Below are 12,129 nucleotides of genomic sequence, written 5' to 3' on the forward strand. Positions count from 1 at the left end.
CGCTCCTCCCTGCCCCTCGGTAGCGATGGAGCCTCCCGCAGACGCCCTGTCAGGCACCAGCGCTGGCGGCGGCGGCTCTCACGGAACGCCGGACCTTGGAGATTTCATGGAACAACTCAACCTGGAAGATGAAGACTTCGATGATCTGGTGATAGATGAGGCTGATCCGGAGATCAATGAGAGCGTGAGATGGCTCGCGCTGGCTAGGGTTCATACAGAGAAAACCTTCAGCCAAGCGGCCTTCTACAAGGATATGCGGGCGGCTTGGAACCCCGCGCAGCCGGTAAGGTTTTGCCCGGTTGGGCCGAAACTCTTCGTTGTACAAGCATCTTGCTTGGGAGACTGGGAACGTATGCTGGATCAAGGGCCCTGGCTATTCAGGAATCTACTCGTGTTGATGGTTCCATATGATGGTTTCACAAAGGCAGAGGAGGTTCCCATGATGTTTATGCCAATCTGGCTAAAATTCACAAGATCCTGGAGGGTTTCTACAGGAAGAACATTGTGGAAAATTTGCTGAAAAACTCTGGCGAGATCCTGGAGATGAGACTGAACGGGAGCACCCGTGGTGACTACATTAGGGTTAGGGTTCGGCATGATGTTCGCCGGCCTCTCACCAAGTTTGTCAGTATTGTCAGGGGGAAAGAACGCCAAGTCTACTTGGTGCGTTACGAGAAACTGGCACGCTTCTGCAGTGTATGTGGGCTCATCGGTCATGATTGCAAAGAGTGCGGATCAGGGGTGCATGAGGAGAAGGACAAGAAGTATGGGTCTTGGCTCTATGCTGATGGACTAAATAAACAGCCGTCCAATGATGGTTATGGCCGGGGAAGGAGTCAGAAGCAACAGCCGTCTCAATCTCATCAGCAGAAGTCGCCGGGAAAGACAGTGGTCGACCCGGACATGCTAGATACGGCTACAAGCCCTGCCAAGGATGGACGCATATCCAAGCAAGGAGATCCAGCAGCTCGCAAAAGGCTCTCCATGGAGGATGTTGGACCGGATGCCAATGCGTTGGTAGGGCCGAGAGGTGTGCTAGCACTTACCCAGGGGAATGGTGAGGATGGTGCACAGGCCTCGCCTACCAGTAGTGCTAGCAGTAAGAGGGCTCGTATGGAGTCAAGAGGTATGTCGGGTGATAGATCGGCGGCCTCCTTCGAGGAGGACCGCCAGATGCAATGAATATCCTAGCTTGGAACTGCCGGGGGGGGGGGGGCACCGCCGGACAGTTCGTGAGGTGTTGGCCCTCTCTAAAGCCAATTCCCCGGGGCTTGTGTTTCTGTCGGAGACAAGACAGGCCTCTTCAAAGATGGAGAAATTGAGGTGGAGATTGCAGATGAAGGGTTTTGTTGGTGTGTCGAGTGACGGCCTTAGTGGAGGCCTGGCACTCTTTTGGGATGAGAAGTTGCAGGTTACGGTGCTGGATTCTTGTGCACGGTACATTGACGTGCGGATTGTAGATGTGGCAAATGATAAAAGTTGGAGAACGACGTTTGTCTATGGTGAACCCCGAGTTGAAAACCGTCATCTCATGTGGAGTTCTCTATCCCAGCTTCGTGCGGTTTCGTCGGAGCCGTGGTTAGTATGTGGAGACTTTAATGAGGCAATGTGGCAGCATGAGCATATGTCTAGAGCCCAGCGCTCTGAAAATCAAATGGGGTTATTCCGGGACTGTTTGTTGGCATGCGAATTATGGGACCTCGGTTTTTCGGGGTATCCATTTACATATGATAATGGGCAGTTTGGAGAGAGGAACGTGCGATTTCGCCTGGATCGTGCCTGTGCGGATGAGGGGTGGAGGGAGCTCTTCCCGGCCGCGCAAGTTGTTCACCTTGCTTCGTCATGTTCTGACCACTGTCCGATCTTGGTTCGACTGGTTCTTGAGGATTCGAGGAGGACTTCTGCTTCCCCTCGATATGAGATTATGTGGGAACGCCACCCGGCGCTGGCAGAGGTGGTGGCGAATGGATGGAGGAAAAGCAAACCGGCCGGCAATCTGGCGGCGGTGCGGGACGCCCTACATGAAATGATGAATGACCTTAGGGCGTGGAGTAAGAAGAATTTTGGCCACGTTGTCACAGAATTGGAGAAGTTGAGATCCGAGCTGGCTGATCTACAGCTAAGAGATGCGGATCGCTCGTTGATTCGCTAGAAGATGGCCCAACTCGATGAGCTATTATATAGGGAAGAGATGATGTGGTTACAGAGATCGCGCATTACGTGGCTGAAGGAGGGAGAACGAAACATGGCATATTTGCATAGGCGAGCTGTATGGCGGGCGCGGAGGAACTACATACAGAGACTTCGGCGGTCTGATGGCTCATGGTGCTCCTCTCCATCGGACATGGAACGCATGGCTACTTCCTACTTCAAGGAAGTGTACACCAAGGACCCGACTCTCAACCCCGATGTCGTTCTCTAGGCTATTGTCCCTAAGGTAACTGACCAGATGAACGCCATGTTATGTGCATCATTTACCGAGGAGGAAGTGTCGAATGCACTGTTTCAAATTGGCCCGCTTAAAGCTCCGGGCACGGATGGCTTCCCGACAAGGTTTTATCAACGGAATTGGGCAACTCTAAAATCTGAAATCACTGCTGCCGTGTTGGAGTTCTTTGTCTCTGGCTCCATGCCAGAGGGGGTTAATGATACGGCGATCGTCCTCATCCCGAAAGTTCCTCATCCCAAGGAGCTTAAGGATTTCAGGCCGATCAGCCTCTGCAATGTTATTTACAAGTTGGTGTATAAATGTTTGGTTAACCGTCTCCGGCCTTGTCTGTCGGAGTTGATCTCTGAAAATCAAAGTGATTTTATTCCGGGCCGGCTCATCTCGGATAATTCTATTATTGCCTTTGAGTGCATCCACCACATACAATCATTGAAAAATACCAGTCGGGCGGCCTGTGCATACAAGCTCGATCTCTCAAAGGCGTACGATCGGGTCGACTGGGATTTTCTGGAGAAGGCGCTGAGTAGATGGGGCTTCTCGGAACAGTGGATAGCTTGGATAATGTCTTGTGTTAAATCTGTCCGTTACTCGGTTAAACTGAATGGGAAACTTCTGGAGGTTTTTTCACCATCACGAGGCCTTTGTCAAGGTGACCCATTGTCTCCGTTTTTGTTTCCCTTTGTCGCTGACGCGTTATCTTCTCTCCTATCTAAATCAGTGAATGAAGGCAGTTTGAACGGGGTGAGCATTTGTCGGGGTGCACCAGAGATCTCTCATCTCCTCTTTGCGGATGATACCTTGCTATTTTTTGAAGCTTCAGGCCAGCAGGCGGATGTTGTTAAAGGTTTGTTGAACACTTATTCCTCGGCGACGGGTCAACTTATAAATCCCGAGAAGTGCTCCATCCTGTTTTCTGACAACTGCGGTGGGTCAGTCGTGGATGAGATCAAGAGTACATTGGAGGTAACGCAGCAGGTGTTTGAACCAAAATACCTTGGACTCCCGGTCCCTGAAGGAAGAGTTCACAAGGGGCAATTTGAGACACTGCAAGATAGATTGAGGAAAATTCTTGTTGATTGGAGTGAACAATATGTTTCAGTTGGAAATAAAGAGATTCTTATCAAGGCTGTGGCTCAGGCGATTCCTACCTATGTAATGAGTGTGTTCAAACTGCCGGCTTCAGTGTGTGATGATCTAACCAAGATGATGCGGCAATATTGGTGGGGGTGGAAAATGGCAAAAGGAAGATGGTCTGGTTAAGTTGGGAGAGAATGATGTTACCCAAAGCAATGGGGGGCATGGGATTCCGAGACATGAGGGCATTTAATCAAGCTCTGCTTGCCAAGCAGGCTTGGCGCCTCTTAGATAGCCCAGATAGCCTTTGTGCGAAATTATTGAAGGCCAAATACTACCCTAGGGGAAACCTGCTTGACATTGTTTTCTCGTCTAACAGTTCGGCGGTCTGGAAGGGTATTGTTCATGGTCTTGATTTGGTGAAAAAGGGCATTATATGGCGCGTGTGCAACGGCGAAATGATAAAAACCTGGAGAGATGCTTGGATCCCTCGTGGTCACAATTTCAGACCGATTACTCCTAAAAGGAATTGTCGGTTCAATCGGGTAGCTAATTTTCTGAATGAACATGGAGCATGGGATGTGGAACGGCTCAGGGAGCATTTTTGGGACATGGATGTCAGGGAGATTGTGAAGATACGCACATCTCCAAGGAACGGGCAGGATTTCATCGCTTGGGCCCCGGAGAGGTCTGGACAGTTCTCTGTGCGTAGTGCTTATCATCTTGCAATGGAAGTCCAACACTCCATGAGGCTCAGCTCGTCAAGCAGTAATGCTTCGGGTCGGAGGCCGATTTGGCAGCGGATTTGGAGCTCTAAAGTGCCTCTAAAAATGAGAATTATGGCCTGGAAGGTGGTCTCTGGAGCTTTAGCTACAAATGAATGCAAGAAGTATCGTCACATATCTACGAGAGATAGCTGTCGGGTGTGTGGCTGAGAAAAGGAGACTAGCTTTCATGCTCTAGTGTCATGTGAACATGCGCAGGGGATATGGGCTCAGATGAGAACTGTGTGGCGTCTACCGAGCCAGGAGCTCCTTCATGATACTGGGAAGGAATGGCTTTTAAACGTCCTGGCAAATTGCGATGATCACATGCGGGATTGCACGATCATGTTGTTATGGAGGATTTGGTCGCTACGATCGGACCTTACACACAGAAAGGATGTTCCGTCCGTAACGGCAACGTCGGATTACCTTCAAAGTTATATGAATTCTTTGACCCTGTGTGGGCCTTTCTCCACGGATGAAATTCTCAAAGGGAAGATGCCTGCGGTCCGAGTTGCAAACGCCGAAGCATCCGCACCGCCAATACCCCTTCACTGGCCGCGGCCGCCCACGGGCTGGGCAGCGCTTTCGGTGGATGGTGCCTTCATGCAAGAGGACGGGTCGGCGGCAGCAGGTATGATACTTCGGAATCATGAGGGTGGTGTGATCTTCGCGGCATATAGATGCATCTTCAACTGTAACGACGCGCTGGAAGCGGAACTACATGCAATAATGCAGGGTATGGCCTTGGCCCTGCAGCATTCATCCTTGCCAATTGTGGTTCAGTCAGACTCATCTACGGCACTAGCTGCAATGACCCCGGGGACGGTTTGTCCAGGTCTGTTTATGGGCACTTGGTACTAGAGATCAAGCGTCATCTTCAGGATCGAGAGTTTGTTCCATCAAAAATAAAGCGTGATCAAAATAGGGTAGCACATCGGTTGGCATTGTATAGTCGTACGGAGTCCACTACTGCCGTATGGCTGGGAAGGAGCCCACCTTGTATTGAGGAGTTGGTGCCTCTCGATTGTAACCCTCTGATTATGGAATAAAACTCTCTTTCTGTCGCAAAAAAAACCTGCTGATTGTGGAGAAACTAAACATCGTTGATGATTCTCGCTACGTACCTTACCCAGGAAGCGTACCAATCATCGTCACATGAAGCCACACAAGGTGAACTCCAGGTCAGTTCTAGATGACCCTATGACTGATGAACCTGTGATCGACTCTGGAGTTGCAGCACGACATCACCACCATCTCCTGGTTCCAGCATTCGCATCAGCACTATGCTGTTCTGATCATCAGGACTATGTGCTTGAGCTTGCAGCACATCCTTGTTCCAGTGTCTCCTTCCCAGCCCGGCCCCTTTCACAACATCAGGCGTAAACTGACCTAGGTAGGCAATATCTCAAAACTAGGCGTAATCAGATTGTAGATATTCAAGAGCTTGTGATCAACGACGAACAAAAGTAGGTTCCTAGTATCGGGCATCACTCCGTACATTGCTCATACCTCTCCCATGAAGGCCCATACCGTCATTAAGGCTCACTCGGTACATTATACCTGAAGAAGCCAGTAGCATTGAGCCTTTTCTGAAGAGAGAAGTGCATATTTCAACCCCCAACTTTTGCCCTAGTCTAATATACAACCCTCAACTTCAAAAGCGTCTAATCTACAACCCCCAACTCTCAAAACCATCTAAGATTCAACCCTGAGACCGGTTTTGACCCTGTTGACCGGTTTTGAACCTGTTGACCGCCTAGTCAGCGTGCCACATCAGCGACACTGTTCACAAATTCATTTTCTGAAACTTTCCCCCCCAAAAAACTGAGAAATTCAATTTCTAGGGGAAAAATCCTGCATGAATAGTAAATTCAAAAAAAAATAAAAAGTACCATTTTTAGAAGGAAAAATAATTTTTCGTCTCGTGAACAGTAACTCAGGAAAAGTTTGAAAAAAATATAAAAAGTATCAGCACAAATTTTCGAAAATTCCCAGTTTTCACACATGTGAACAGTACTAGTGGACAAAAAAATTTCAAATGTACTGTTCATGCGGGGGATAACGAAATCCCGAAATTACTGTTCACGTGGCGAAAACGGAATTCTTCAAACTTTTTTCAAAATGATTTTTTTCACCGCATATGCAGTGAATTCGGGAATATTTCATTTTTCGCCACGTGAACAGTACTGTTCGCGTGAGAATTTTCCAGAAAATGAAATTTTCTGATTTTTTGGCAGAAAATGAATTCATGAACAGTGTTATGAACAGTGTCGCTCATGTGACACGCTGACTGGCTGGTCAATGGGTTCAAAACCGGTCAACAAGGTCAAAACCGGTCTCAGGGTTGAATCTTAGACGGTTTTGAATCATGACCAAAGTTGTTCAACGAAACCTTTAATCTATGTCCATTAAGTCTAACCTGAACCGCGGGCAAACGCAAGCGGTTTATCTTCCTCTGCATATACTCTCTCCGTCCGGAAATACTTGTCGGAGGAATGGATGTATCTAGACATATCTTAGTTCTAGATACATTCATTTTTATCCATTTCTTCGACAAGTATTTTCGGACGGAGAGAGTACTATCCATCGTGGGTCAATATTTCCATTGCGTCCACCAGTCATCGAGCTGTCAAGCATCCATCTTCGTCATGCATGTACATTGTTTGTTTGCTCTTTCCGGATTCCACCGCCGCCTCTATGCCTGATGAAGAAAAATAAGAAGTAGAAGGCTTTGAACAATCATGATTGCAACTATGCATTGGAAGATAGCAGAAGGAAGGGCTTCACTATACAGCAGAAACAGGACACCTTTTGCTCGCAGGTTGAAAACTATGCTATGTAGATACGTAGTCCGTTTGGTAAACTTATTATGTTATCAAAACAGACCATCCACATAAGATTGAATATTTCAATCTGATAACACAATAAAAGGCAGGATATTCAGATTTTGTGATGATGGCGGCAGGGTTTCTTTTTCTTGGTCGGCAGCAGCAGCTCTGCAATGGTTTCAGTTCAGTTGAGAGCGTCTCGACAAACACAAAATCCAACCCTGCATACATAGCAATGTGTATACAAAGCTGTAGAATCTGAAGTGCAGCACTCACAGCGCTCAAAAACCGACGGTAAATGCAAGGCAGAACAAACAAACCACTCTGGATCCACACGGCGTTAGGTCGACAAGCTCTTACACCTCCCGTGCCAGGTACTCCTGGCAGATCATTTCAGTCTTTCATCGTAATTGATGCAGATGGGGAAAAAATACTTCAAATGCTAATCCCTGTCAAGGTTAATTTCTTTTAGAGAGGAGACAAAAATCTGTGGTTGGTTTTTATTATACACGTCCACACAAAAAACTTGTTAATTGAGTTGATTTAATACTCTAGTCTCTACTTAAATGCAATATTAATCCTCCCCAGAGGTATTTGCTTATCGATGTACATTTTCTCATTAGAGTTTGAAACATCAATCTTGACTTTTCTCATACAGCAGTAAATCATGCGTAAGGGCCTTTTTGGTCGCATGATTCAACAAACACTGGAACATGAAAAAGCAGAAATACAATATACTATAATGCTCCAAAACATACTATAATCGTTGACATCTCAAATCCTACAGCAAGCGGAAACACAATATACTATAATTGTTGTTCTTTGGTTGCACCACGTAAAAAACACAAAAAATACTATGGAGATTGAGTGGATGTCACTCCAAAGAATTTATCGAGGTTATACCTCTTGCTAAATATCCGGTCGAACTAATATTGTAGGAAAGCACAAAAATTCAGATAATAAAACCTAATGCAATCCTGTAGAACACTGGTCACATCATACAACAACTACAAGCCAATTCTGCCCACAAAAGGCACATAAATTTGTAGCTTATTGGTGAAACAAAACAAACAGCTGCAACCGCAGCTGCAGGGTCATGAAAAATACATTATACAATGCGGACTACAGATAAAGCAGCCTCTTCTGCCAAATTGTGCATCTAGTGCGAAGCATCATAAATACAGTCAGATACGCTTCATCTTGTGCACAATATTCTGCTGCATGGCATCGACAGAACTGAAGAAAGCAACCCGCCAGATCTTGCAGAAAAATAATGCTCCAAACCATACCCAGAAACCAAAGACAATTCCAGCAATCACCGAGTAGTACAGCCACAGTGTTTCGAGTTCATGGTGATGTTCCTCTGCTCCATCCATTGGTGTTGTACTACTCGAATTATTTGTGCATGGTCTTAAGGGGGGACCACAGAGTCCAAGATTATTGCCATAGATTGATGGGTCATCGAGTGTTTGAAGCTGACTGCCTGTAGGTATCTCTCCAGACAGAAGGTTATTGGAGAGATTGAGGTTGCTGAGGGACATCAGGTTTGAAACACTAGGCGGAATATGACCTGATAGTTTGTTCCAGGAGAGGTCAAGGGACTCTAATAGCTTTAGATTGCCAATATCCTTGGGGATACTACCAGACAGATTATTTCTTGAAATATTTAGTAACCGCATGCCTCTGAGACTTGTGAGCTCTGAAGGGATCTCACCAGATAGAGAATTACCAGAGAGATCAATACCAGTCACAAATGCATGCCTTCCCTTGAAGGTGCACTCCCGTCCCTTCCAAATTATGTCCATGCTTCCATTGTAAACATAAAAATATCTGTGGGAAGTAAGTGCTATGTCAATTTTTACAACTGGTTGTGTCACAAATGTCTGTCTCATCAGGGAGATGTTGACCAAACTTTCTAGTATGGAACCTACAAAATTGTTTTCAGCAAGATCTAGCAGTTGGAGATGGGGGAGTTGTGATAACTGCTGCCAAGGAATACTCCCGTAGAACTTGTTTGAGCGGAGGCTGAGAATCCTCAACGAAGGATTGCTTTCCCCTATCCACGGAGGAATTACACCAGAAATCTTATTGTCCCGGAGATCCAAAACAACAAGGCTTTTGAACTTCTTCAACACCATTGGAAAGCAACCTGTGAATTTATTACTTGACAAGTGCAGTGACCTTAGTGAAGAGTTGAAGAAAGTTGAGGTTGGAACTTCCCCAGCTAAAGCATTGCCCGACAAATCCAAGAACTGTAAATCTTTCAAGTTCCAGATGCAACCAGGAAGATCTCCAAACAACTCATTGTTTGATAGATCCAAGAGCACCAGGAGTGTTAATTGACAAAAGGGAGACCATGATTCTCCTGAGAAGCTGCTATTGTCTGTACTGTTAGCCACCTTGACAATTGGCAACTGCCTGTTGTCATGATTAGGAATGATACCCGTAAACTTGTTGCCCGACATGTCGAGAGCAATGAGATTTACCAGCAAGGAGATGGTTTCAGGAAGCTCACCCTCGAGATGGTTGGAGTTGACCTCAAGGAATATCAAAGATATTGCATTACCAATATTTGTTGGCACAATTCCAGTAAGGTGATTTTTGGACAAGGACAATGCTTGCAAGTTCCGCATGCTCCCTATCTCCGCCGGGATGCTTCCAGTTAACAAGTTGCTGGATACATCAAAACTCTTGAGCTCCTTGCACTTGCTGATATGCGATGGGATGCTTCCAGTTAACATGTTTCCGGATACATCAAATATCTGGAGCTGCTTGCACTTGCTGATATGCGATGGGATGCTTCCAATTAACAAGTTTCTGGATACCATAAATAACTCGAGCTTGGTACAGTTTGTAAACATCTCTCTCGGGATGGTACCATTTATATTATTTTCAACCAAGTAAAATGTCAACAATGTTTGTATCCTGGCAAAACATGGTGGCACACTTCCATATAACTGATTCTGTCCCAGGGTCATGTACTTAAGACTAGTGAGGTTCCCTAGCTCTGGTGGGAGAGTAGAAACCAGACTAGCGTTTCTGAAGTTGAGCTCCTGTAGGAACTGAAGTTTCCCGAGTGAGGCTCGGATCGACCCACCAAGTGGGTTGTTGCCCACTATAAGATCTCGCAACCCAGATATCATCCCCAGCTCCTCTGGAATTCCTCCCGTGAGATTATTTGCAGAGAGCTGCAGTGCCTTGAGATTTTGGAGCCTTGAGAATGAGCGAGGTATTAAGCCAACAAGATTGTTGCTGCTCAAGTCCAGAAAGGTGAGCGTGAGCAACTTGGATATGTTTGCCGGGATGGCTCCAGCAAGGCTGTTGTTGTTGAGTTTGATCTTGGTGAGGTTCAAGAATGCTGCCGAATACAAGTAATCGAGCGTACCTTTGAGTTCAGTGTTGGGAAGGCTGAGCTCTGTAACATGCCCGGCAGTGTCACATGAGATGCCAAACCAAGAGCAGGTGGAATTCATAGTCGACCATGAGGACAGCGAGTTGGCGCCAACCAAACTGGACTTCCATCGGAGAAGTGCTTCTGCTTCCAGGTTGGTGGCCTTGGCTGCGCATACTAGCAAGAGAAGTGAGATATGGAAGAGTTCCTTCAGGGGCGCCATTGAAGTGTTGGGTAAGAAAAGTGGCAAGCTGGAGAGCATTTCCTTGGTTTACAAGTAGCTAGAGTTCACATAGATAAAAGAGATTGGTGTAGAAAACGCGAATAATATCTTGGTATCTTAATTCTCAACCTCAGAGGAAAGTGAATACTAGTCAGTAGTGTACTCATGACTGATGACCATGTGTGTGGCTGTTGCTGTCCGTTAACACAAGTGCAAGTGTACACCACCCAAACCAGCCGCACGTCTCTTTAGGAATCAGATAGACAGTCCATGCCTAGAGTTGAAAAGTCTGGACCACATTAATGTTCGCCCATGTGGTAAGATATTTTATTTTTGGAAATGCGGTCCTTAGAGCCCAATTCATTAAAAAAGGTCGAAGAGAGGTGTCCAGTTAATTAACGGAAAACCGGGCGAAAACCGTCAACATGCCCGCAAAAACAAGGCACACAGGGCGACCTGGCAACCTACACAAGAACGCACACACGCCGTCGAAGAGAAAACCACGAACAAGCGTCGAGGCTGGCATGTGGTAAGATATTGTCTGGTTATGCAAATACTTCCTCCATCCGAAATTAGTTGTTGCTTAAACGGATGTATCTAAACTAAAATACGTCTAGATAGATTCGTTTGAGCGACAACTAATTTCAAATGGAGGTAGTAGTTAATTACTCCATCTAGGTCTCCTTTGTATTTTGAGTCAATATTTAATTATAAATTTAACTATGTAACAAATATAGTTTCATTGTAAACTACCTTTAAATACAAATCCAATAAAATACTTTTTGTAACCTTTATAAACTTATCACTAGCACAGGAAACATACGGTACCTACAGGTTACAAGGGGCGAGAGGTGGGGTGCAAATAGACATACATGTGACATACTGAACTACGGTATGGGTGGCATATGCATGCTAGCGATAGAATCATGATTCGTGAGTTGTATCATGGTTTTCTGATTGTCTTTTTTGTTCTATGGCACATTTTGTAATGAGCAACGAGTAAGCTAATAGTTGAGATATGTAACACTCACACACTGCTTCTATTCATCCATCGGGGTATATTTATACAGTTTACAGGAGAGGAAGCAGAGGAACGTGGGAGAGTACAACGGCCTTAGCCGGCTATCGCTACCATGCAGGAGAGGATAAACATGAAGTACGTGGGCTGTTGGAGACGCGCACGACGCGGGCTGCATGGCTAGCCACCTGACGAGAGGGACGTGGGCACGTTCCAACACCCTCCCGCAGTCGAAACGTGGGGTTCGTCGACGTTGAGACTGGACCGAAAGTCGAGGAAGACGCCCGTTGGCAGCCCCTTGGTGAAGATGTCGGCGAACTGCGAGCTCGTCGGTACGTGGAGAACACGGATCTCACCCAGTGCCACACGCTCGCGCACG

The 12,129-nt window shown here is 46.4% G+C and overlaps 1 protein-coding gene and 1 pseudogene across 1 annotated transcript; one reads left to right on the plus strand and one right to left on the minus strand.

The window, feature by feature from the left end:
• Window positions 1–1,309: 1,309 nt before the first annotated feature.
• Window positions 1,310–2,152, plus strand: LOC147962676 (uncharacterized). Its single transcript, XM_087534266.1, has one exon. It carries the CDS (start codon window positions 1,310–1,312, stop codon window positions 2,150–2,152), a length of 843 nt encoding a protein of 280 aa, XP_087390392.1.
• A 6,150-nt stretch (window positions 2,153–8,302) lies between these two features.
• LOC147962677 (receptor-like protein EIX2) lies at window positions 8,303–10,770 on the minus strand (annotated as a pseudogene).
• Window positions 10,771–12,129: the final 1,359 nt, after the last annotated feature.

This window comes from Triticum urartu, chromosome 7A, assembly GCF_056163025.1.
Source record: "Triticum urartu cultivar PI428250 chromosome 7A, HENAU_Tu73, whole genome shotgun sequence".
In the NCBI taxonomy this organism is placed as follows: Eukaryota; Viridiplantae; Streptophyta; class Magnoliopsida; order Poales; family Poaceae; genus Triticum; species Triticum urartu.